Source organism: Anomaloglossus baeobatrachus, chromosome 5 (genome assembly GCF_048569485.1).
Source record: "Anomaloglossus baeobatrachus isolate aAnoBae1 chromosome 5, aAnoBae1.hap1, whole genome shotgun sequence".
NCBI lineage: Eukaryota > Metazoa > Chordata > Amphibia > Anura > Aromobatidae > Anomaloglossus > Anomaloglossus baeobatrachus.
The window spans coordinates 478,743,442-478,767,173 of NC_134357.1; the positions used below are offsets into that span (position 1 = coordinate 478,743,442).

Sequence of the window (23,732 nt, forward strand, 5' to 3'; positions counted from 1 at the left end):
CCCCGACGGGTGTCCAGGGACATGCCTAGAAAGGTGATGGATCGTGATGGGATCGGGGAAGATTTGTCCAGAATCACTAGCCACCCTAAGCGGGATAGGGTGTCCACAGTGATCTGTACGCTGGTTGAGCATTCGCGGAAGGAGGGGGCCTTGATGAGGAGGTCGTCCAAGTAAGGGAGAACGACTACTCCCCTGGCGTGAAGGACGCTCATGGCGGCCGCCATGACTTTGGTGAAGACCCTTGGTGCGGTGGCAAGGCCGAAGGGTAGAGCTATGAATTGAAAGTGGGAGTCCTGAATTGCGAAGCGGAGGAACTTTTGGTGATCTGGGGCCATGGGTATGTGCAGGTATGCGTCCTTGATGTCTATGGAGGCGAGGAATTCCCCTTCGACCATGGATGCAATAATGGACCTTAGGGACTCTATTCTGAAACTCCGTACGTGCACATGTTTGTTTAGGTGTTTGAGGTCCAGGATGGGTCGAACTGACCCATCCTTTTTGGGGACCACAAAGAGGTTGGAATAAAAACCCTCGAACTTCTCATCGTCTGGGACAGGTATTATCACTTCTTCTGTTTGGAGCGAGTGGATTGCTGAGAAAAAAGCTTTGCGTCGTTTGAGACTTTGGGGGGTTTGAGAGAAAGAACCGACTCGGGGGTCGGGTCCGAAATTCTATGTGGTAACTGGAAGACACAAGGTCTCGCACCCATTTGTCTGAGGCAGCAGCCCAGATGTGTTGAAAGAGCCGCAGTCGACCTCCTACAATGAGTGTGTCTTCTGGGGCGCCGAAGGAGTCATGAGGGGGGGAAACGTTGTGGCCGAGTCTCCCTAGTCCTGGACTGGTTCGGTCTAGGCTGCCATGACGAAGTGGGTTTCGGGGAGAGCTGAGAAGGTCGGTCCCTACGTAGTCCGCGGCTGGTGGCGGGGACAGCACGGGATGTCGACCAACCAAATGAGTTCCGAAAGGAGAGGAACGAGGTCTGTGGACGTCTGGTGAAGGACGTCCTGGGCTTCAGCTGGGGGAGGGAGGTACTCTTTCCTCCCGTGGCGTCAGAAATGAGCTTGTCCAGACATTCGCCAAACAATCGGTTTGGAAAAAAGGGAAGGCCCGTGAGAGACTTCTTGGATGCAGATTATATATAAGAATAAGGCTGCACATCAAACTTAGATAATGGTATAATGTCTCAAGCATATGGAAAAATATTGGAATATACAATGAAAAATGCTACTTGCAAATTTGAACATGTGAATAATGAATTGCATACCTGCTATGAATATTAGGAAAAAGGAGATATTTAGCAATCGCATTGATCAATGTAACTGAGCCCCAAAACCTCGTCAAGGTATATCTCTATATTGGGGTCCCTAGCTCTGTGACCCTAACTGTGTGTCATCTCATTGCAATTAAAAACTGCTATGGGTGGAGAGGGGTAACTAAGGACTTTCTTATATAGGAGATGGAAAAAACATGGCCGAAAGGGGCGGAGCTGTGTTCACATTCAGAAAAAAAACTACATATAACTGAATAGGATAACTGAAGTGAGCACTAATATATATATATATGAGTGCAAGCCAAAAATACATACTATATATAAGAATAAGGCTGCACATCAAACTTAGATAATGGTATAATGCCTCAAGCATATGGAAAAATATTGGAATATACAATGAAAAATGCTACTTGCTAATTTGAACATGTGAATAATGAATTGCATACCTGCTATGAATATTAGGAAAAAGGAGATATTTAGCAATCGCATTGATCAATGTAACTGAGCCCCAAAACCTCGTCAATGTATATCTCTATATTGGGGTCCCTAGCTCTGTGACCCTAACTGTGTGTCATCTCATTGCAATTAAAAACTGCTATGGGTGGAGAGGGGTAACTAAGGACTTTCTTATATAGGAGATGGAAAAAACATGGCCGAAAGGGGCGGAGCTGTGTTCACATTCAGAAAAAAAACTACATATAACTGAATAGGATAACTGAAGTGAGCACTAATATATATATATGAGTGCAAGCCAAAAATACATACTATATATAAGAATAAGGCTGCACATCAAACTTAGATAATGGTATAATGCCTCAAGCATATGGAAAAATATTGGAATATACAATGAAAAATGCTACTTGCTAATTTGAACATGTGAATAATGAATTGCATACCTGCTATGAATATTAGGAAAAAGGAGATATTTAGCAATCGCATTGATCAATGTAACTGAGCCCCAAAACCTCGTCAAGGTATATCTCTATATTGGGGTCCCTAGCTCTGTGACCCTAACTGTGTGTCATCTCATTGCAATTAAAAACTGCTATGGGTGGAGAGGGGTAACTAAGGACTTTCTTATATAGGAGATGGAAAAACCATGGCCGAAAGGGGCGGAGCTGTGTTCACATTCAGAAAAAAAACTACATATAACTGAATAGGATAACTGAAGTGAGCACTAATATATATATATGAGTGCAAGCCAAAAATACATACTATATATAAGAATAAGGCTGCACATCAAACTTAGATAATGGTATAATGCCTCAAGCATATGGAAAAATATTGGAATATACAATGAAACATGCTACTTGCTAATTTGAACATGTGAATAATGAATTGCATACCTGCTATGAATATTAGGAAAAAGGAGATATTTAGCAATCGCATTGATCAATGTAACTGAGCCCCAAAACCTCGTCAAGGTATATCTCTATATAGTCCTTAGTTACCCCTCTCCACCCATAGCAGTTTTTAATTGCAATGAGATGACACACAGTTAGGGTCACAGAGCTAGGGACCCCAATATAGAGATATACCTTGACGAGGTTTTGGGGCTCAGTTACATTGATCAATGCGATTGCTAAATATCTCCTTTTTCCTAATATTCATAGCAGGTATGCAATTCATTATTCACATGTTCAAATTAGCAAGTAGCATTTTTCATTGTATATTCCAATATTTTTCCATATGCTTGAGGCATTATACCATTATCTAAGTTTGATGTGCAGCCTTATTCTTATATATAGTATGTATTTTTGGCTTGCACTCATATATATATATTAGTGCTCACTTCAGTTATCCTATTCAGTTATATGTAGTTTTTTTTCTGAATGTGAACACAGCTCCGCCCCTTTCGGCCATGTTTTTTCCATCTCCTATATAAGAAAGTCCTTAGTTACCCCTCTCCACCCATAGCAGTTTTTAATTGCAATGAGATGACACACAGTTAGGGTCACAGAGCTAGGGACCCCAATATAGAGATATACCTTGACGAGGTTTTGGGGCTCAGTTACATTGATCAATGCGATTGCTAAATATCTCCTTTTTCCTAATATTCATAGCAGGTATGCAATTCATTATTCACATGTTCAAATTAGCAAGTAGCATTTTTCATTGTATATTCCAATATTTTTCCATATGCTTGAGGCATTATACCATTATCTAAGTTTGATGTGCAGCCTTATTCTTATATATAGTATGTATTTTTGGCTTGCACTCATATATATATATTAGTGCTCACTTCAGTTATCCTATTCAGTTATATGTAGTTTTTTTTCTGAATGTGAACACAGCTCCGCCCCTTTCGGCCATGTTTTTTCCATCTCCTATATAAGAAAGTCCTTAGTTACCCCTCTCCACCCATAGCAGTTTTTAATTGCAATGAGATGACACACAGTTAGGGTCACAGAGCTAGGGACCCCAATATAGAGATATACCTTGACGAGGTTTTGGGGCTCAGTTACATTGATCAATGCGATTGCTAAATATCTCCTTTTTCCTAATATTCATAGCAGGTATGCAATTCATTATTCACATGTTCAAATTAGCAAGTAGCATTTTTCATTGTATATTCCAATATTTTTCCATATGCTTGAGGCATTATACCATTATCTAAGTTTGATGTGCAGCCTTATTCTTATATATAGTATGTATTTTTGGCTTGCACTCATATATATATATTAGTGCTCACTTCAGTTATCCTATTCTTGGATGCAGAGTCCGCTCGCCATTCTCGGAACCAGAGAGCTCTACGGATGGCTATGGTATTTGATAAGGAATAACGTTTGGAACACCATTCTAAGTCTGAACTGGGTGCAAAAACCTAAAAAAACATCACTATGGGGAAATAAGGTATGCACACCAGTGACTATGTAAGGGGAATACATGAAATAGCAGAAACTGCTGTGTGAATACTGACTTGAAAAATCCAATAGCTATATGTAAGAGTGAAAATGTGAAAAATGGAATCTGCATTACTGCCATGAACAAATGAATCAAGAGAAATTTAGCTACTGAATTGATCAATGCAATAGAGCCCCAACACTACGCCAGTAGCTAAATTTCTCTTGATTCATATGTTCATGGCAGTAATGCAGATTCCATTTTTCACTCTTACATATAGCTATTGGATTTTTCAAGTCAGTATTCACACAGCAGTTTCTGCTATTTCATGTATTCCCCTTACATAGTCACTGGTGTGCATACCTTATCTCCCCATAGTGATGTTTTTTTAGGTTTTTGCACCCAGTTCAGACTTAGAATGGTGTTCCAAACGTTATTCCTTATTTGTTAGTAGTTTTTCGTTTGTGAACCCTCCCCAACCACACCTATTGCCAATCCATATCATACGCATAAATAGCCTGGGTCTCAGCTTCCCATACACGGTAAGTTTAACTACATGAGAGGACACACACAAGCTAGGGACCCCAACGTAGAGAAATACTTTGGCGTAGTGTTGGGGCTCTATTGCATTGATCAATTCAGTAGCTAAATTTCTCTTGATTCATATGTTCATGGCAGTAATGCAGATTCCATTTTTCACATTTTTACTCTTACATATAGCTATTGGATTTTTCAAGTCAGTATTCACACAGCAGTTTCTGCTATTTCATGTATTCCCCTTACATAGTCACTGGTGTGCATACCTTATCTCCCCATGGCTATGGTATTTGAGGCGGCAAACGCCGCGCAGGTAGCAGCGTCCATGAAGGCCTGCATGAGGTACTCCGCCGCAGCGGCAATTTGAGCTGTTACCTCTGTGAAGGTATGAGTGAACTGGGATTCCTCAAGTGAAGTGTTAAGGGATTCTGCCCAGATCGAGATCGCCTTTAGGACCCACACAGAGGCAAAGGAGGGCGAGAGGGAGGAATCCGCAGCCTCAAAAGCAGAGCGGGCGAGGTGCTCCACCTGTCTGTCTGTCGAGTCCTTGATTGTCGGGTAAAGACAGGAGCGTCTTTGTGGTAAGGCGGGAGACCGGGGAGGTCGACCGAGGGCGGATCAGCCCAGCCCTTAGGGGCAGGTGAGGCAAAAGGGTACCGGGACTCCATGAGTTTTCGGTTAACCAAGCGCCTGTCAGGCTTCTACCTTTTGCTTTGTGAGGATATCCCGAAACTCTGGATGATCAGCGAAAACCTTTTGGGGTTTCCTTGCCCTCTTAAAGGAGACTGCATGGTCAGTGGTAGTGGATGGGGGATCCTCCACATGCAGAGTTTGGTTGATTGCTGCTATATTGCAGTTTGATCATCTGGGGAGGCTGAAACCAAGGAATCCTCTTGGTATAAGCAGCATTCTCCCTCCTCCATCTCTTCAGAAGCCGTGGAGCGTGTGGGAGAGCCTGCCCTGTGTGCTCCTGAGGGAGAGCACGCTGGAGACACCCGGCCGTGTGCTCTTTTCCTGATCCCTGCAACCGGTGAAGCATGTGCCCGGATTACCTCAAAAGGATCCTCCATAGGGGTGTCCTCAAGCTGCGTTCCGTCCAGGGACCCAGAAGGGTGTGGAGGATGACATTGCATAGCCAGCACCAGGTTCTGTGAGTTTTTCCATGGATTGGGACAGAAACTGTGCCCATTCCGGTGGGCTGGAAGCCCTAGGCTCTGGGCTGACGGTTGCGGCGGTGGTGGCAGGGGGGTCTTGGGGAGCTATAGGGACACAGGACTCACAGAGAGAAGAGGTGTGTTTACGTGGTAACTCAGCGTGGCAGGCAGTGCAGGCTGAATAATAGACTATGTGGGCCTTAGCAGTCTTAGTACCCTTAGAATTCTGCATGTTCCTAATAGGAGTATGCCAGGAGGGGGAGCAATGCTCAGCAGAGCTACAAGTGAAGCAAGCACCTCACCAGAATCAGCCGATGGCCCTGTCTGCTGGAAGGATGAAGTTCTATGGAGATCTTCGCACGCATGCCTGAAAGGGGCGGGGCTTATCGCGGCCACGGGGGGCGGGGCTTAGCGCTAAAAGAGCGCGAAGATGAAGTCAGTGTGCCCCCTCCTGCTGTGGGTAGTAAAAAAACGTCGGGAAGGGAGCGTCTGATAGTTTTCCTCCCTCTCCCTCCAGTCAGCACACAGCTTGTCACTGGTGGTTATCAGCCAGCTTTTCTGCTAGAGCAAATAAAAACAGAGCAAATAAACAGCGTGAGTCCCTGAGCTCTGTGCACTCCCCCTGCCACAGGAAATTATCTGTGCAGAACTTGTTGCAAACAGGAGTGACTTCCCCCCTCCTCCAGCCAGCAAGCTAGAGAAAAGTTAACCCTGTGTGTTCAGGATCCTTCTCTCCTCCTTGCACTCAGCAAGGGACTTTCTCATAATAAATACTGTAGATGTCCTGGGGGCCTTCCCTGCAGCGTTTTTTCTCCCTTTGTCTGGGAAACCAGTCACGGGGATCTCACCTTAAACACTGCTTTCCAGGCAGTGAAAATAGCAGATTCATCTTGCTGTGTCCAGTCACGCCGGTGCCATATTCAACTCAGAGCCTGCGAAGAGGAGCTGAGGAATTGGTGTCATATTCAGCTCAGAGCCTGCAAAGAGGGGCTGAGGAATTGGGCTATAGGGGCATAGTCCTCTACCCTGGGCTTTGGAAAATCGGTGTCTGTGGAACCCATCGTCCAGCCCAGGATCTAGCGTCACAGGAGGGGGTACGTGGAGGTGACACTCCACGTTCCCTAACAAACCTTGAAAGGAAGTGCCTCCTACAGACACTAAGCTAAAACTGAGGCTGCCTGGCCTGGCCAGGGGGTGTATACTGCAGAGGAAGAGCTATGCTTTTGCATCTACTTATGCTGCCTATCCATAGGAGGACACTAACACCCATGGTCCTGTGTCCCCCAATGAGGCGTCAGAGAAAGCAACATGTCACTTCTTTTGTGCGATTTGGTTGCAATGTCGGTCTCTCTCTCTGTCTGTCGGTCAGTCTCTCTCTCTCTGTCGGTCTATCCCTCTCCCCCCTCTCGCATACTCACCGATCACTGACCGAACATCGGCGCGGCGCTGCACGGCTATCACACTGCGGCGGCTTCTCCCGCTTTTGAAAATGCCGGCCGCTCATTATTCAATCTCGTATTCCCTGCTTCCCCCGCCCACCTGCGCCTATGATTGATAGCAGTCAGACGCGCCCCCATGCTGAGTGACTGACAGCTGTCTCACTGCAACCAATCACAGCCGCAGGTGGGCGGGTCTATGTAGTGCAGTAAAATAAATAATTTTTTTAAAAAAACGGCGTGCGGTCCCCCCCAATTTTGATACCAGCGAAGATAAAGCCACACGACTGAAGGCTGGTATTCTCAGGATGGGAACTTCCACGTTATGGGGAGCCCCCCAGCCTAAAAATGTCAGCCAGCAGCCGCCCGGAATTGCCGCATCGATTAGATGCAACAGTCCCGGGACTCTACCCGGCTCATCCAGAACTGCCCTGGTGCGGTGGCAATCTGGGTAATAAGGAGTTAATGGCAGCCCATAGCTGCCACTAAGTCCTAAATTAATCATTGCAGGCGTCTATGAGACACCCTCAATGATTAAACTGTAAGTGAAAGTAAATAAACACATACACCCAAAAAAATCCTTTATTTGAAATAAGAGACAAAAAAGAAGGGAATTTTGTTTACTTACCGTAAATTCCTTTTCTTCTAGCTCCAATTGGGAGACCCAGACAATTGGGTGTATAGCTACTGCCTCCGGAGGCCGCACAAAGTACTACACTTAAAAGTGTAAGGCCCCTCCCCTTCTGGCTATACACCCTCCCGTAGGAGTACGGATTCCTCAGTTTTAGTACCAAAGCAAGAAGGAGGAAAGCCAATAACAGTTTCAAAAAACAAATTCAATCCGATAACAAGATCGGAGAACTTAAGAAACAACATGAACAACATGTGCACCCGAAAAACGAAACCCTAAGAACAATAGGGCGGGTGCTGGGTCTCCCAATTGGAGCTAGAAGAAAAGGAATTTACGGTAAGTAAACAAAATTCCCTTCTTCTTTTTCGCTCCTAATTGGGAGACCCAGACAATTGGGACGTCCAAAAGCAGTCCCTGGGTGGGTAAAAAGATACCTCGTGATCGGGCTGTCAGGCAGCCCTTTCCTACAGGTGGCCCACCGCCGCCTGAAGGACCTGTCTACCTAGGCTGGCATCTGCCGAAGCGTAGGTATGCACTTGATAGTGTTTGGTAAACGTGTGCAGACTCGACCAGGTAGCCGCCTGGCACACCTGCTGAGCCGTAGCCTGATGCCGCAATGCCCAGGACGCACCCACGGCTCTGGTAGAATGGGCCTTCAGTCCAGATGGAATCGGAAGCCCAGCAGAACGGTATGTGTGAAGAATTGGTTCCTTGATCCACCGCGCCAGGGTGGATTTGGAAGCTTGCGATCCCTTATGCTGACCAGCGACTAGGACAAAGAGCGCATCAGAACGGCGCATAGGCGCCGTGCGAGAAATGTAAATCCTGAGTGCTCTCACCAGGTCCAACAGATGTAAACCTTTTTCAAATTGGTGAACTGGATGCGGACACAAAGATGGCAAAGTGATATCCTGATTGAGATGAAAGGAAGAAACCACCTTGGGAGAAAACTCTGGAATTGGACGCAGTACTACCTTGTCTTGGTGAAACACCAGGAAGGGAGATTTGCAAGATAACGCCGCTAGCTCGGACACTCTACGAAGAGACGTGACCGCCACAAGAAAAACCACTTTTTGTGAAAGCCGAGAAAGGGAAACCTCTTTCAAAGGCTCGAAAGGCGGCTTCTGGAGAGCAATGAGAACCTTGTTTAGATCCCAGGGTTCCAATGGCCGTCTGTAAGGAGGAACGATATGACAAACTCCTTGGAGAAACGTGCGTACTTTAGAAAGCCGTGCCAAGCGCTTCTGAAAGAATACGGATAGCGCGGAGACTTGACCCTTAAGAGAGCTAAGCGACAAACCTTTTTCCAACCCAGACTGCAGGAAGGAAAGAAAAATTGGCAATGCAAATGGCCAGGGAGAAACCCTCTGAGCCGAGCACCAAGCTAAGAATATCTTCCACGTCCTGTGATAGATCTTAGCTGAGGATGGTTTTCTAGCCTGTCTCATTGTGGCAACTACTTCATGAGATAAACCTGAGGCCGCTAGGATCCAGGACTCAATGGCCACACAGTCAGGTTCAGGGCCGCAGAATTCAGATGGAAAAACGGCCCTTGAGACAGCAAATCTGGACGGTCTGGTAGTGCCCATGGTTGGCCTACCGTGAGATGCCACAGATCCGGGTACCACGACCTTCTTGGCCAGTCTGGAGCGACGAGAATGGCTCGATGGCAGTCGGACCTGATTTTCCGGAGAACTCTGGGCAACAATGCTAGAGGTGGGAACACATAGGGTAGTCGGAATTGCGACCAATCCTGAACCAAGGCGTCTGCCGCCAGCGCTCGGTGATCGTGAGACCGTGCCATGAAAACTGGGACCTTGTTGTTGTGCCGTGACGCCATCAGATCGACGTCCGGCGTCCCCCAGCGGCAACAGATCTGCTGAAACACGTCCGGGTGAAGGGACCATTCCCCTGCGTCCATGCCCTGGCGACTGAGAAAGTCTGCTTCCCAGTTTTCCACGCCTGGGATGTGAACTGCGGATATGGTGGACGCTTTGCTTTCCACCCACGTCAAAATCCGCCGGACTTCTTGAAAGGCTTGGCGACTGCGTGTTCCCCCTTGGTGGTTGATGTACGCCACCGCCGTGGAATTGTCCGACTGAATCCGAATCTGCTTGCCTTCCAGCCATTGTTGGAAGGCTCGCAGAGCAAGATAGACTGCTCTAATTTCCAGAACATTGATCTGCAGGGTGGACTCTTCCTGAGTCCACGTCCCCTGAGCCCTGTGGTGGAGAAACACCGCTCCCCACCCTGATAGGCTCGCATCCGTCGTGACCACTGCCCAGGATGGGGGTAGGAACGACTTTCCCTGTGACAATGAGGTGGGGAGAAGCCACCAACGCAGAGAGTCCTTGGCAGTCTGAGAGAGGGAGACAGTCCTGTCGAGGGACGTCGACTTCCCATCCCATTGGCGTAGAATGTCCCATTGTAGAGGGCGCAGATGAAACTGCGCGAACGGGACCGCCTCCATTGCTGCTACCATCTTTCCTAGGAAATGCATGAGGCGCCTCAGTGAGTGTGACTGGCTCTGAAGGAGAGATTGCACTCCTGTCCGCAGCGAACACTGCTTGTCCAGTGGAAGCTTCACTATCGCTGAGAGAGTATGAAACTCCATGCCAAGATAAGTCAGTGATTGGGTCGGGGTTAGATGAGACTTTGGAAAGTTGATAATCCACCCGAAACTCTGGAGAGTGTCTAGTGCCACTTTCAGACTGTGTTGGCATGCCTCTTGAGAGGGTGCCTTTATAAGCAGGTCGTCTAGATACGGGATGACCGAGTGACCTTGCGAGTGCAGGACAGCTACTACTGCTGCCATGACCTTGGTGAAGACCCGGGGGGCTGTTGCCAGACCGAAAGGTAACGCTACGAACTGCAGGTGTTCGTCGTGTATGACGAAGCGTAGGAAACGCTGATGCTCTGGCGCAATCGGCACGTGGAGATACGCATCTTTGATGTCTATTGATGCTAGAAAATCTCCTTGAGACATTGAGGCTATGACGGAGCGTAGGGATTCCATCCGGAACCTCCTGACTTTTACGTGTCTGTTGAGCAACTTTAGATCCAGGACGGGTCGATACGATCCGTCCTTTTTTGGGACCACAAACAGATTGGAGTAAAAACCGTGACCTTGTTCCTGAAGAGGGACGGAGGTCACCACTCCTTCCGCCTTTAGAGCGGCCACCGCCTGCAACAGAGCATCGGCTCGGTCTGGTGGTGGAGAAGTTCTGAAGAAACGAGTTGGCGGACGAGAACTGAACTCTATCCTGTACCCGTGAGACAGAATATCCCTCACCCAACGGTCTTTGACGCGTGACAGCCAAATGTCGCCAAAGTGGGAAAGCCTCCCACCGACCGAGGGTGTGGGAATCAGAGACTGCAAGTCATGAGGACGCCGTCTTGGCAACGGTTCCTCCGGCTGTCTTTTTTGGGCGTGACTGAGACCTCCAAGAATCTGAGCGTCTCTGATCTTTTTGAGTCTTTTTTGACGAGGAAAATTGGGACCTGCCCGGTCCTCGAAAGGACCGATAACCAGACTGACCCCTCCTCTGTTGGGGTTTGTTTTGTCTGTGTTGCGGTAAGGATGAGTCCTTACCCTTGGAGTGTTTGATGATTTCATCCAAACGCTCTCCAAACAATCGGTCACGAGAAAAAGGCAAATTGGTTAAGCACTTCTTGGAATGAGAATCTGCCTTCCAATGTCTCAACCACAGGGCCCTACGCAAAACAACGGAGTTGGCTGACGCCACTGCCGTACGGCTTGTAGCGTCAAGAACAGCATTAATCGCGTACGACGCGAATGCCGCCATTTGCGAGGTCAATGGTGCTACCTGCGGGGCAAATGCACATGTGACTGAGTCGACTTGCACAAGCCCGGCTGAGATAGCTTGGAGTGCCCATACGGCAGCAAAAGATGGCGCTAACGACGCTCCAATAGCTTCATAGATGGATTTCAGCCAGAGCTCCATCTGCCTGTCAGTGGCATCTTTAAGTGCCGCTCCATCTTCAACTGCAACCAAGGATCTAGCTGCAAGCCTGGAAATTGGAGGATCCACTTTTGGACACTGGGTCCAACCCTTGACCACCTCAGGGGGAAAAGGATAGCGTGTATCTTTAAGCCGTTTAGAAAAACGCCTTTCCGGATAAGCGTGGGGTTTCTGGATTGCGTCTCTAAAGTCAGCGTGGTCCAGAAAAGTGCTTAATGTACGCTTGGGATATCTGAAATGGATTCTCTCGTGCTGCGAAGCTGACTCCTCTACAAGAGGAGCTGGTGGAGAAATATTTAACATCTTATTGATGGATGCTATAAGATCATTAACTATGGCGTCACCATCTGGTGTATCTAGATTGAGAGCGGTCCCAGGATCAGAATCCTGATCAGTTACGTCCGCCTCATCACCCATAGATTCATCTCGCTGGGATCCTGACCATTGAGATGAATGTGAAGGCCTCTCATAGCGAGCCCGCTTAGGTTGCCTGGGACCATCGTCCGAGTCATAGTCTTCACCCTGAGGTGTATGTGCCCGTCCCGGAGCTTGGAAGTAATTCAGCTGAGGGGGACCAGGGGGCAATGATTGCACAGTGTCCGTGGCCTGAAGTACAGGCCTAGCCCGCAATGTGTCAAGAATTTGTGACATAGTGAGAGACATTCTGTCAGCAAAAGCTGTAAACTCAGTTCCTGTCACTTGGACAGCATTCACAGGTGGTACACCCTGGGTCACGTCCAGCGGAGGTCCTGGCTGTGCAAGTGCCACAGGGGCCGAGCAATGCACACAATGGGGGTCATTGGAGCCTGCCGGTAGAAAAGTCCCACATGCGGTACAGGAAGCATATAATGTCTGTGCCTTGGCACCCTTGCGTTTTGTGGACGACATGCTGTTGGCTCTCTGCAATGTGAGAGAGTCTATAGCCAAAAGGCGACCAGCGCTATGCAGTACAAAGTATTTGCAGGAACAAAATACTAAGATTACTACTGGCACAAGAGGGGGTGAGCCCGGAGGGCTGCTTACCGCCCGCTGAATAGCGGGTAAGAGGCGCAGAATTCCTTGTCTGGGTCTCCCCGGCTCCCCTCTGCAGCTCAGCGTGTCAGCAGGAATGGCTGCCGGCGTCTGTGGAGAGGGGCGGCCCGTGGGAGTTCCCAAACAAAAGTGCGGGAAACAGTGTCCCCTCTGTGCCTATTGTGAGGGCTGGAGTATGTAAAAACGACTCCAGCCCTCAGCGCTGATGCACTGACCAGCGTCCCGCCCCTCTCCTGACTGGCAGGTCTGGGGGCGGGAATGAACGGAACCAGGCCGCAAAAGCCGGGGACTCGAGTTATCAGCGCGGCCGCCGTAAAAGCGCGGCCCACGCTGAAGTCCCCGGCGCACCACAAGTGCCAGCCGCGCCGCAGTCCCAGCGGCCGGCGCGACCGTTCCCCAAAAGTGTGCCCGCTTCAGCGAAGCTGAAATGAGGCCATGGCACAAGCGCCGCAGCGCTGATGTCCCCGGCGCACTACAACACCCAGCATGCTGCGGTGTGAGCGCGAAATGCACGGGGACACAGAGTACCTTGAGGAAGCAGGGCCATGTCCCTGATGTACTCCGCTCCAATCCAGCATCTTCTCCAGGGGCTGTAGATGGAGCACGGTCTCAGTGCCTGGAGACCAGTAAATCCCACTTCACCCAGAGCCCTGTAAAAAGGGATGGGGAAGGAATCAGCATGTGGGCTCCAGCCTCCGTACCCGCAATGGGTACCTCAACCTTACAAACACCTCCGACACACAGTGGGGTGAGAAGGGAGCATGCTGGGGGCCCTGTATGGGCCCTCTTTTCTTCCATCCGACATAGTCAGCAGCTGCTGCTGACTAAAAACAATGGAGCTATGCGTGCGTGTGTGACCTCCTTCGCACAAAGCTAAAACTGAGGAATCCGTACTCCTACGGGAGGGTGTATAGCCAGAAGGGGAGGGGCCTTACACTTTTAAGTGTAGTACTTTGTGCGGCCTCCGGAGGCAGTAGCTATACACCCAATTGTCTGGGTCTCCCAATTAGGAGCGAAAAAGAAAAAGAGAATTTTGTTACTTACCGTAAATTCTTTTTCTTATAGTTCCGACATGGGAGACCCAGACCATGGGTGTATAGCTTCTGCCTCCGGAGGACACACAAAGTACTACACTCAAACGTGTAGCTCCTCCTTCCTAGCATATACACCCCCTGGTAGCCAGTCCTAGCCAGTTTAGTGCAAAAGCTGAAGGAGGACATCCACCCACAAGTAGAGATAGAGCAAAACCCGGAACAACCGGAACATCTGTCTACAACAACACCAGCCGGTGAAAACACACGGAACAAGAAAACTGCCAACAGGCAACAGGGAGGGTGCTGGGTCTCCCATGTCGGAACTATAAGAAAAAGAATTTACGGTAAGTAACAAAATTCTCTTTTTCTTCATCGTTCCTTATGGGAGACCCAGACCATGGGACGTTCCAAAGCAGTCCATGGGTGGGAATAAACAGAAAAACTGAGAAGTAGGCGAAACCTAACTTCACAAATGAGCGACAGCCGCCTGAAGGATGCGTCTGCCCAAGCTCGCATCTGCCGAAGCATGAGCATGCACTTGGTAGTGCTTCGAAAAGGTATGCAGACTAGTCCAAGTGGCAGTCTGACAGACCTGCTGAGCCGTAGCCTGGGCCTGAAAACCTAAGAGGCACCGACAGCTCTGGTCAAGTGTGCCTTGATCCCCGGCGGGAGAGGCACTTGAGTACACTGGTAGGTATCGGAAATGGCCGACCTAATCCAACGAGCCAGGGTTGGCTTAGATGCCGAGAGGCCCTTACGCTGACCAGTGGTCAGCACAAAAGAGAGGTGCACCGCCTAAGAACAGCGGTGCGAGACACATAGATCCGGAGCGCCCGCACCAGATCCAGATTATGCAACGCCTTTTCAAAGCGATGAACAGGAGCCGGACAAAAGGAAGGCAGGGAAATGTCCCGGTTAAGGTGGAAGCAGCAACCACCTTAGGGAGAAAGTCCGGAGTCGGATGGAGAACCACCTTGTCTTGATGAAAAACCAAAAAAGGGGTGACTCCGAAGAGAGTGCAGCCAAAACAGAGACTCTCTTGAGGGAAGTTATGGCCACTAGAAAGACCACTTTCTGTGAAAGACGAAACAAAGAAACCTCCCTAAGAGGCTCAAAGGGGGGTTTCCGGAAGCCGTGAGGACCGGATTAAGGTCCCAGGGCTCCAAAGGCCGCCGGTAAGGCGGAATGATGTGAGATGCACCCTGCATGAAGGAGCGCACCTGAGCCAGCCGGGCGATACGCCGCTGGCACAACACTGACAGAGCCGAGACCTGTCCCTTGAGGGAATTGAGGGATAGTCCTAGCTGCAGACCGGACTGTAGAAGGGACAGGAGGGTCGGCAAGGCAAAAATGCCAAAGGATACTTCCGAGCCCGAGTCATAGTGGAGATGACTTCAGGAGGGATACCAGAAGTCGTCAAGATCCAGGACTCAAAAGCCACGCCATCAATCTGAGAGCCGCAGGATTCTGGCGGAAAGTCGGACCTCGTGAGAGAGGGTCTGGACAGTCCGGGAGATGCCATGGCACCTCTACGGACAGATGGAGCAGGTCAGGGTACCAAGCTTGCCTGGGTCAGTCTGGAGTAATGAGAATGACCCGACGGCCCTCCATTCTGATCTTGCGCAGGACTCTGGGCAAGAGCTAGAGGGTGAAACACGTAAGACAGACGAAGCTGGGACCAATCTTGAACCAGTGCGTCTGCTGCAAAAGCCTGAGGATCGTGGAGCGAAGATCCACGTCCGGAGAGCCCTACTTGCGGCAGATTGACCGAAACACTGCCGGATGCAGAACCCACTCGCCGCTGTCCATGGTTTGACGGCTGAGATAATCTGCCTCCCAGTTTTCCACGTCTGGGATGTGGACTGCGGATATGGTGGACTAGGAGTCCTCCGTCCACTGAAGAATGCGTTGAACTTCCAACATTGCCAGGCGGCTGAGTGTCCCGCCCTGGAGGTTGATGTAGGCAAACGCTGTGGCGTTGTCTGACTGGACTCGAATGTGCCTGGCCGCCAACACATGGTGAAAGGCTAAGAGAGCTAGAAACACAGCTCTGATTTCCAGCACATTGATCCAGAGGGCTGATTCGGACGGAGTCCAAGTGCCCTGCGCTCCATGGTGGAGATATACTGCTCCCCAGCCGGATAGACTAGCATCCTGGTGAGGATCACCCGGGACGGGGCCAGCAAGGAGCGTCCCTGAGAGAGAGGGGCCGAAGCCACCACTGAAACGAGCCCCTGGTCTGTGGCGAAGCCACCACCCCGTGGAAGGAGGAAGTCCGCTTGTTCCAACAGCGGAAAATGTCCAGCTGCAGAGGACGCAGATGGACTGGGCAAGGAAATCGCTTCCATTGACGCCACCATCTGATCCAGCACCTGCATTAGGTGCCTGATGGAACGACGTCGGGGCCTCAGGAAAGAGCGCACCGCCAGAGGAGGGACTGCTGTTTGACTAAGGGCAGCTTCACAAGTGCCGCTTCTGGGTCGAAAGTCAGAGTGGACTTGGACAGAATGACAAGCCACCCGAATTGGCTAGAGTGGTGAGAGTGAGCGAGGCACTCCGCTAACAGTCTGCACTGGATGAAGCCCTGACTAGAAGGTCGTCCAGGACAAAAGGATCACTGCCAACCCCTAGAGGTGCAGGACCGCAATCACTGCTGCCATGACCTTGAGAATACTCGAGAGGCCGTGGCTAACCCCAAGGGAAGAGCCACGAATTGGAAATGTTCCACTCCGATTGCAAAACGTAGCCAACGCTGGTGTGAAACTGCGATTGGCACATGCAGATAGGCATCTCTGATGTCGATGGATGCTAGGGAATCTCCTTGGGTCATTGATTGATCGCAGAGACTCCATGCGAAAATGCCGCACCTGAACATGCTTGATGAGAAGCTTGAGATCCAGGTCGGAAGGGGACTAGGAATAGATTTAAATAGAAATCTCAGAACCGTTCCCAGTCGGGAACTGGTACAATTATTCCATTGGCCTGCAAGAATGCCACGGCCTGTGAGAAGGCGGCGGCCTTGGAGCAGGGGGTAGTTGACAGAAAAAATCTGTTTGGCGGGCTGGATAGAATTCTATTCTGTAGCCGTGGGAGATGGTATCCCGCACCCACTGATCGGAGACGTGTTGAAACCACACGTCGCCAAAGTGGGAGAGCCTGCCACCGACCAAGGACGTTGCTGGCGTGGCCAGATAGCCAGGAGGAGGCTGACTTAGTGGCAGCAGCTCCTGCGGTCTTCTGAGGACGCGGCTTCGTGCGCCAGTTGGGTTTACGATCCTTGGCTGAGCTAGTGGACGAGGCCGAGGGCTTAGAGGACGATCAGATGGAGGAACGAAAGGAACGAAACCTCGACTGATTCCTGCCCTGGACAGGTTTCCTGTTTAGGTTTGTGGCATGGAAGAACTCTTCCCGCCAAGAGCTTCCTTAATAATTTCATCCAGTTGTTCCCGAATAGTCTGGTCCCAGGAAAAGGGAGCCCAACAAGGAACTTCTTTAGAAGCATCTGCCTTCCACTCTCGAAGCCACAGGAGCCTGCGGATAGCGAGGGAATTAGCCAAGGCCACCGCAGTGAGGTGAGAGTCTCCAGCATGGCAGACATGGCATAGGATGAAAAGACTGAAGTCTGGAAGTTAAGGCAACCATTTCGGGCATAGAGTCCCTGTGAGGGAATGCATCTCCTCTAGAGAAGCAGAGATGGCTTTGAAAGCCCGCACTGCTGCAAAAGATGGGGAGAACGAGGCCCCTGCCGCCTCCATACAGATTTGGCTAGAAGGACAACCTGGCGGACAGTGGAAACCTTAAGTGAGGTGCCATCAGCCACTGATACAACGGTCCGGGCTGAAAGTCTAGACACCGGAGGGTCCACCTTTGGTGAATGAGCCCACTCCTTGACCAACTCTGGTGGAAAGGGAAAACGGTCATCAGAACCACGGTTTGGGAAGCGATTGTCAGAGCAGACACTGGGCTTGGTCACAGTGGCCTGAAAACTGGAGTGGTTAAGGAACACACTCCTTGTTCTCTTAGGCAAGGTAAACTGGTGCTTTTTTGCCAGAGAGGGTTGCTCCTCTGATACTGGCGGATTGAGGTCCAGTACAGAATTAATGTACGCAATCGAAACACTAATATCTGCGTCACCCTCGGACAGATCAATGGGGGACATGGAAAGCGTCCGAGCCCCCAGTAAAGGGATCCTCCTCGTCCTGCGAGTCAGCTCGTGAATCAGAGCCGCGGGACGAGGAAGGAGAGGGGACCCTGCTTCTCCTGTGAGGAGGACGGGGTCTGAGACCAGAAGAAGAATCCTCTGAGGGCCTTGCTGAGCGAGCCGTAGCAGAGGCGCCCTGAGAAGGCGGCTAATGCATGCTCAGCAGAGTCTGGGACAGCTGTCCCATGGAGAGAAGGATTCTACCCAAGCCGGGGGTCAGCCACCGGAGCCGGAGCAGCCGGAGGGACCACTGGGGATGGGACTCCAGGCTGAGGCACCACCATGTTAGAGCAGGAATCACAATGTGGTTATGTGCTCGGTACAGGCAGTACGAGCCTACATGCAGTGCATATTGAGTGCAGCATTGCAGCCTTACTTCTCGTGTGAGACATGCTGCTGAAGTGGGGGCTCTGAGCCAGAATGACCCCCAGCAGAGTATTGCAGTATATAAGCAGTATATAGCAGTATATAAGCAGGTCCACAACCGGAGGTTGTGGCTTGCCAGACCGTTTGACATTGTCTCTGTGCCCTCCAGATCCCACAGCCCGGAGCCCCAGAGAGATGCTGCAGTCAGCGCCGATCGCTGTGCAGACATGGCATAAGAACGCTGAAAAAATGGCGCCGGAGCGAGGAGAGGGGGCGGGGCCTACTCTAAGAGCGGGATCCGGGGGGCCAAGGAGATATACAGGGGAGGGAATCTTTCCTCAGAGAGGAGTGTCTCTCCCCTGTGCCGAACAGCCGCTGGGCGGAGCCGCACTGTCCCTCTGCATGACTGACATGCAGGGGCAGTGAAATCGAAACTAGGCCTCAGGCGAAGCCGGGGCCTAGATTTAACAATGCGCCCGGCAAACAGGCACCATCGGCGCGGTTCTCAGGTAAAAACCAGAGAACCGGCCGGAAATCACAGCAAAGTGAAAAAACACACTCTACCCACAATAAATGTACAAGGGACCCCTCAATAACGTCTCAATACTTAGCTTATGAGACGCAGGGCCAGGTCCCTGAGGGGTGAGCGCTCCGTCCGGCAGGGTCCTGAAAGGGCTGCGGATGGAGACCGGTCTCCTGCAAAGCAGTGAGAACCGTGATGGCTCCCACTTCAAGCCAGAGCCCGAGGGATGGTGAAGGAGCGCGGCATGTAAGGCTCCAGCCTTGTAAAATCAACCTTAACAGCACCGCCGACACAGTGGGGTGAGAAGGGACATGCCGGGAGTCCAGTTTGGACCCGCTTTTCTTCCAACTCTTTGAAATCAAAAATCAAATGAGAATGCATGTGTGTGTGACCTCCTGAACACAAAGCATTGAACTGGCTAGGACTGGCTACCAGGGGGTGTATATGCTAGGAGAGAGGAGCTACACGTTTGAGTGTAGTACTTTGTGTGTCCTCCGGAGGCAGAAGCTATACACCCATGGTCTGGGTCTCCCATAAGGAACGATGAAGAAACACCCTCTTTCACCACTTTATTAAAATCCCCAAACACCCCTCCAGGTCCGGCGTAATCCACACAAGGTCCCACGACGCATCCAGCTCTGCTACATGAAGCTGACAGGAGCGGCCGTAAAACACCGCTGCTTTTGTCAGCTCCACGCAGCAACTGAAGTGAGTTGCACTGTCAGCGGAGACGTCACTCAGGAAGTGCTGGGGTGTGTGCAGTGATGATGGGGGTGGTAGTGCCGGTAACCTGAGTGACGGCACCGGTGATCGCGCGGCTCACTTCAGTCACTCAGGGGATTTGCGGTCACCAGTGAGTCCTTCACCTGTGATCGCAAATCAAGCCACGGCACACGCACAGAGCTGCGCGATAACAATGATCGACAAAGTCAGGTGAAGTTCATCCGAGTTCATTCTGATTGCGCGGCTCTCGCTCGCAGCCAGCCATGCTCTTTTTGACAGTGCGGTCCCACTCGGCTCTGCTGCAAGTCTATGGGGATACAGCAGAGCCGAGTTGGGCCGCACTGTCAAAAATGTGCGTTCTGGATGCTTTTCCCATGGCAGAGCAAGCATCCAGAACGCATGAATTCTGCAGGAATTCTGCAGTTACAATGCGTCTCAGAACGCAGCTTTTCAGCTGCGTTCTGAGACGCACATGCAGTGACTTACACGCTGCGTAATAGAACGCAAGGTGGGCACATAGCCTAAATGTTGCTGTAAGATAGTGAAAGTGGCATTTAAGTGGTTAAATAGCAACGATCAGAGCTCAGCTCCAGTCGCTTCTAGTAAAGTCAGGTGCCAGCTGTATAAAATAGAAAGTGCCCACAGAGTATGGAGGATGTAAAAGGTGATCAGCTACAGACGAGAAAAGGCTCATTTAAATTTATGAAGACATGGTAGACCTCATAATATGATACACTACTTTGCCCAGTACTCACACGTATCGGACAGACTTGGTTTCTCGGTGCAGATTACGGAAGTGTAACTTGGCTACGGTGGCGACTTGCTGCCTCCATAGTGCCCTGCCGCTGACAGTGCAGGGGTGAGATGCAGGCATGGTCAGCAAACCCTGATCAATCTCCTCTGTGGATTTCCACTTCCCGTCATCTTCTATTCTCTGGGTGAATATGCTGTGATCTGTGAGGAGCAATAGGGACAGTCGTAAATATTCAAATCCACCTCCAGAAACTACGGAATATGGGATGTATACATAGATATCACTTCTAGAGTGGAGAGAAAATGTTAGCTCCCATGAGATGACGCAGGTTGTCAGCGTAGATCCTGGAAAAGATTCCATATCACATTGTAAATAGGACCCACCTCAAATTGAGTCAAATAAAAAAGATACAACCAGGCCCCCAAATGTTTTTTCACCCTTACAGGTCTTGGAATAATGTAAAACTGTAAATATAAGTTCACTTAATAAACTTCAGACTCAAATTGTCAGACCCCAAAACCCAGATCCCACTCCTACTGTACCAACTGATAGACCTAGGTCTTTTTTCTACCTATGTGACTATGACCCCTTAATTATCCCATTTCAGAGGAAACCTAATCAGACTCCAGAGCAGACCCCTCTATAGATCAGAGTGCAGAGCGGACCCCTCTATAGATCAGAGTCCAGAGCGGACCCCTCTATAGATCAGAGTCCAGAGCTGACCCCTCTATAGATCAGAGTCCAGAGCTGACCCCTCTATAGATCAGAGTCCAGAGCAGGCCCCTCTATAGATCAGAGTCCAGAGCAGGCCCCTCTATAGATCAGAGTCCAGAGCAGGCCCCTCTATAGATCAGAGTCCAGAGCAGACCCCTCTATAGATCAGAGTCCAGAGCAGACTCCATAAAAAATATAGCTCATAGAAGACTCTGTAATATTAGACCCCAGACTAAACCTCCAAATTATGAAACCCAAATGTAGACCCCAACATTATCAGACCCCAGACCAGACCCCTAAATTAAAAGATGCCAGTTTGGGTCCCTATATTATCACTAGCTATTGAACCCATTCTATGCCCGGGTGTCCATGATTTAGCATCTGGGAAGGACTTTGTGGGTGCAGTCTTTTTTAATCTATTACCCCCTGTCAACTTTAATCCCCTTTATTTAAATTTTGCACCTCGGCCACTGCCATCATCCCTATGTCTGATGTGTGTGCAGTACTATGTTCACATTGTAGTTGCTAAAATAGGTCCGAAGTCAGCGCGTGCGCATACGACGATCTCTGGCTCCATTTATTGAAGAGACGGTTTGCGAATATAATATGAGAAAAACTGGTGTCTGGTGATATTCGCAGAGACAGTGTCTTCAATGGCACCGAAGTGTGTGGAATACACACTTGCTGACTCCGGTGTGTGTGTATTGGCAGATACCAGAGTGCAGTAGTGTGCGGTGGTCAGCGTAGGTGACGTCAGTGAACTGGCCGCACATGTGTATGTATGAGCGTACGTGTATGACTGTTTGTGTAACGCGGGTGTCACACGGGACGATCTATCGTGCGATCGCACGAGCGATCGCACCCGCCCCCGTCGTTTGTGCGTCACGGGCAATTAGTTGCCCGTGGCGCACAAAGTCGTTAACCCCCCCCGTCACACGTACTTACCTCACGGAGGACCTCGCTTTGGGCGACGAACATCCTCTTCCTGACGTTCGGCGTCACAGCGACGTCACACAGCGGCCGGTCAATAGAAGCGGAGGGGCGGAGATGAGCGGGACGTAAACATCCCGCCCACCTCCTTCCTTCCGCATTGCCGGCGGAGGCAGGTAAGCTGTGTTCATCATTCCCGAGGTGTCACACAGTGATCTGTGCTGCTCCGGGAACGATGAACAACTGGCGCACAGAAGATGAAACGACTTTTTGAAAATGAGCGACGTGTCAATGAGCAACGATAAGGTGAGTATTTTTGCTCGTTCACAGTCGCTCGTAGCTGTCACACGCTACGATATATCAAACGATGCCGGATGTGCGTCACTTACGACGTGACCCCGCCGACATATCGCCCGATATATCGTACCGTGTGATGCCCGCATAAGGGGTAATTTACACGTTGCGACATTGCTAGCATCGGCTAGCGATGTCGAGCGCGATAGTACCCGCCCCCGTCGCACATGCGATATCTGGTGATAGCTGCTGTAGCGAACATTATCGCTACGGCAGCATCACACTCACATACCTTGTCGGCGACGTCGCGGTGACCGCCGAACAATCCCTCCTTCAAGTAGGAGGTGCGTCACTAAGCGGCTGGCCAATAGTAGCAGAGGGGCGGGGATGAGCGGGACGTAACAACCCGCCCACCTCCTTCTTTCCGCATTGACGGTGGACGCAGGTAAGGAGATGTTTGTCGTTCCTGCGGCTTCACACACAGCGATGTGTGTGCTGCAGGAACGACAAACATTGTTTCTGCAGCTGGAGCGACATTATGGAAATGAACGATGTGACACAGATCAGCGAATTTTGACTGTTTTGCGCTCGTTCATTGTCGCTCCTAGGAATTACAATTTACCGCTACAATAACCGTGACCCCCGACGATATATCGGTAGTGATGTCGCAACGTGTAAAGTACGATAACAGTGAATAGCAGCACACACCCTTGTGGCTGGGACAGTGATGTCAGTGAATTGGCTGCATATATGTGTGTGTGTGCGCATGTATGAGTGTATATATGTGAGAGAGAGTGTGTGTGTGTATTGGCAGATAACAGAGAGAAGCAGCGCACACCTTTGTGGCCGGCACAGTAATGTCAGTGAATTGGCTGCATATGTGTGTGTGTGCGTATGTATGAGTGTATATATGTGAGAGTGTGTGTGAGAGTGTGTGTGTGTGTGTGTGTGTGAGAGTGTGTGTGTGTGTGTGTGTGTATTGGCAGATAACAGAGAGAAGCAGCGCACACCCTTGTGGCCGGCACAATTGATGTCAGTGAATTGGCTGCATATATGTGTGTGTGCGCGCGCATGTATGAGTGTATATATGTGAGTGTGTGTTATCTGCCAACACACACACACACACACAAACACACAAGCAGTGCACACCCTTGTGGTTGGTGCAGTGACGTCAGTGAACTGGCCACATATATGTGTGTATGAGTGTGTATTGGCAGATAACAGAGAGCACCAGTGCACACCCTTGTGGTCAGCAAAGTAACGTCAGTGTATTGACTGCATATAGAGTGTGTGTATTGGCAGGTAA

At 50.1% G+C, this 23,732-nt stretch overlaps 1 protein-coding gene across 1 annotated transcript in view; it reads right to left on the reverse strand.

Moving 5' to 3' along the window:
- Positions 1 to 23,732, reverse strand: part of ABCA5 (ATP binding cassette subfamily A member 5) — a 279,957-nt gene that overhangs the window by 108,528 nt on the left and 147,697 nt on the right. The window contains exon 18 of the mRNA XM_075351788.1: positions 20,490 to 20,688. Coding sequence (XP_075207903.1) covers positions 20,490 to 20,688 — 199 coding nt within the window. The remainder of the gene's footprint in view (positions 1 to 20,489; positions 20,689 to 23,732) is intronic.